Source organism: Charadrius vociferus, unplaced genomic scaffold (assembly GCF_000708025.1).
Source record: "Charadrius vociferus isolate BGI_N301 unplaced genomic scaffold, ASM70802v2 C16067805, whole genome shotgun sequence".
In the NCBI taxonomy this organism is placed as follows: Eukaryota; Metazoa; Chordata; class Aves; order Charadriiformes; family Charadriidae; genus Charadrius; species Charadrius vociferus.
This window is the reverse complement of record NW_009661073.1, coordinates 1-2,312: the sequence shown is the minus strand read 5'-3', so window position 1 is coordinate 2,312 and position 2,312 is coordinate 1. Positions and strand designations below refer to the sequence as shown.

The 2,312-nt window shown below is 41.3% G+C and overlaps 1 protein-coding gene across 1 annotated transcript; it reads right to left on the bottom strand.

Moving 5' to 3' along the window:
- Nucleotides 1–1,288: 1,288 nt before the first annotated feature.
- Nucleotides 1,289–2,290, bottom strand: LOC104293776 (ADP-ribose pyrophosphatase, mitochondrial-like; the record flags this gene model as incomplete). The annotated part of the gene is made up of 3 exons (XM_009893304.1): nucleotides 1,289–1,373; nucleotides 1,624–1,770; nucleotides 2,180–2,290. Coding segments are annotated over 3 exons (343 nt in total), but the record flags the coding sequence as incomplete, so codon positions are not given.
- Between the last annotated feature and the right edge of the window lie 22 nt (nucleotides 2,291–2,312).

The following is a 2,312-nucleotide window of genomic DNA, read 5'->3' as shown; positions in this document are numbered from 1 at the left end:
CCCTCACATCTGATCAGTTCTGCCTTTCCGTGTGGCTCCTTCACAGGCCACAACCTTCAACTGCTTCTCAGAGAGAAGCCAATTAAACTGCTCACTGATTCTGTGACAGAAACCTTTTTCATACTTGCACTATTTTAAGGCAAACCTGAGTGGCAGAGGTGGTGTTAACTCCTTGTCACCACTCCTAGGGTACCATCAGCAGCACAGCAAGTTATTAGAAATCATTAAAACAACATGTACTCACTACCACAAGTTTAGCCAATCCCTTTGCCTTGATTTTTGTTTGTTTGGCTAACATTTGGTTGTTTCCCTTCTCAGATGCTATTCTACAGGTCAAACTGAATTCTGAAACATATGCTTAGGGAAAACCAGAATAATTAAAATTTTACTAAAGGCCCCAAAATCAAAAATAGTACTTAAGGAGGGATGCAGAAAGGCTTCTGAACTGCTCTCAGAAGTTTCTTACTCTGTTTCCAAAAAGAGTCCCAGGACTTTACAGACAACAACCAAAGAAATGCTTTTAAAAGTATTACAAAATGTGTATTAGAAACAAAGACCAAAGGAATAGTATCTTCACTGTTTCTGGGGGCTGATAAATCCAGGACATGTGACACTTCACCACTGGTATCTACAGTGGAAACATCACTATATGAATACATTGATCTGTTATCTTGGATTCTCATCTCTCACCTTTTAAGATAAATCAAAGAATGAGCAATGTATGCCCATTCCTACTGATTTACACAAGTAAAATAAGGTCCAACAATTACTCTGGCAGAGTAACCAAGATAAAAGGTCTCACAATTACAACACCAAAGCAATAAATGCAGTGAAAATATGCCAGCGGACAGAGACAATGCTCCTGAAGGAAAAATAACAAAAGAAACAGACTACCCTTCCACTCCAGACTCATTAAAAAGAGAAATTAAACCAACTCAAGATAAATACAGTGAGAAGAAGGAACCCTTGTCCAATGTTCAATCTCCATATGAAGGCACATGGCCCACAGCTTAGAACTAGCTAACAAATGAATAAGTAATTTTCAGGCAAAGTCTGTATGTTCCTTATTTCAAGACTGACAGAAACTAAAGGGGAACAACAACTACCTGTCATGGCTGAACATCTTAGGAGACAAGAGACCCTCATACCCATTGGTTTTAGTCCAATATTTTACACCTGACTTGCATGCTCCCCCAATTTCATTGCCAATCTCAGCCCAACATATGTCCCAATTTCAAACCAACATATAGAGTGAAAGGCAACTAAGAGCACACATGGAGATTCCTACCAGTTTCATCATGATAGTTTACCGCTTCTGTCTCCATCCAAGCATTATCAGTGTTACGAGGGTCATCCACATATCCTCTGTACACCTAAGGTGCCAAACAAACCAGAAACAAGGTCGGTGTCACAACAAACAAGGTGGAGTTAGTAAGAAGGTATTTTCTTTACCTCTGACACATTTGTCCTTAAGAGAGTTTTCAATAGTCCCTTCCATTTCCTACACCATGACAACCAAAACAAAACAGCTTCTTTTCATTTCAGCTACACCTTTTCAAGTTCCGTGTAACTGTGAGTTGCATGCATAGCTCAAGAGGCTATCACAAGAGACACAGAGCTCACCACAAAGTGTTCCTGGCTGAACAGCTTGTGGAGTTGCTTCTCCAATTCCGCTTTCTCCTCAGGCGATTTCTGCAAGGAGTTCAAGGCCTCCTCCCCAAATTCTCGCTTCAGGGTAGCACTAATCTTCTCCCCTGGGTCCACCATCCCCTTAGAGAGGGGGAAAGAAAAAAAGTGACTATCCCTCAGATTCCACTTGTTTTTAACTCCCTTTGACTTACATCCATCTGCAACATACTCTGGACGTGGGAGGAACTTTAAACCTAGTTGTAAAGAGTGAGCATTGCACGTCCTTCAAGATCTGCAATGGATTAAATTGTGCCTGCACTAAGCAAAAGACATGGTCAGAATTAAATAAGAACACCACCTTGAAATGCAGAAACAGCAGAAGGCATACCAGCTGATGCTTGGGCAAAGATAGTTTAAGGAGCATTTCTCCTCAACTTTGCAACATGAGGTCATTCATCAAAAAACACGCTTTTATCACATGCATGCCACTTTTCGCCTTGTGGCCTTACCAGCAGGAAAATGTCTAACGTCTCCAGAGCTTTGCTCTTACCCCTGGAATGGCCCACTCCCCACAGTCTCTTCTCTTGATAGCTACGAACTGTAAGATGTTTTTGCCAGTAACTGGATGAGCAATTTTATTGCCACTTCCATCCCTCTTCCACCTGCAGCAAATGACAAACAAG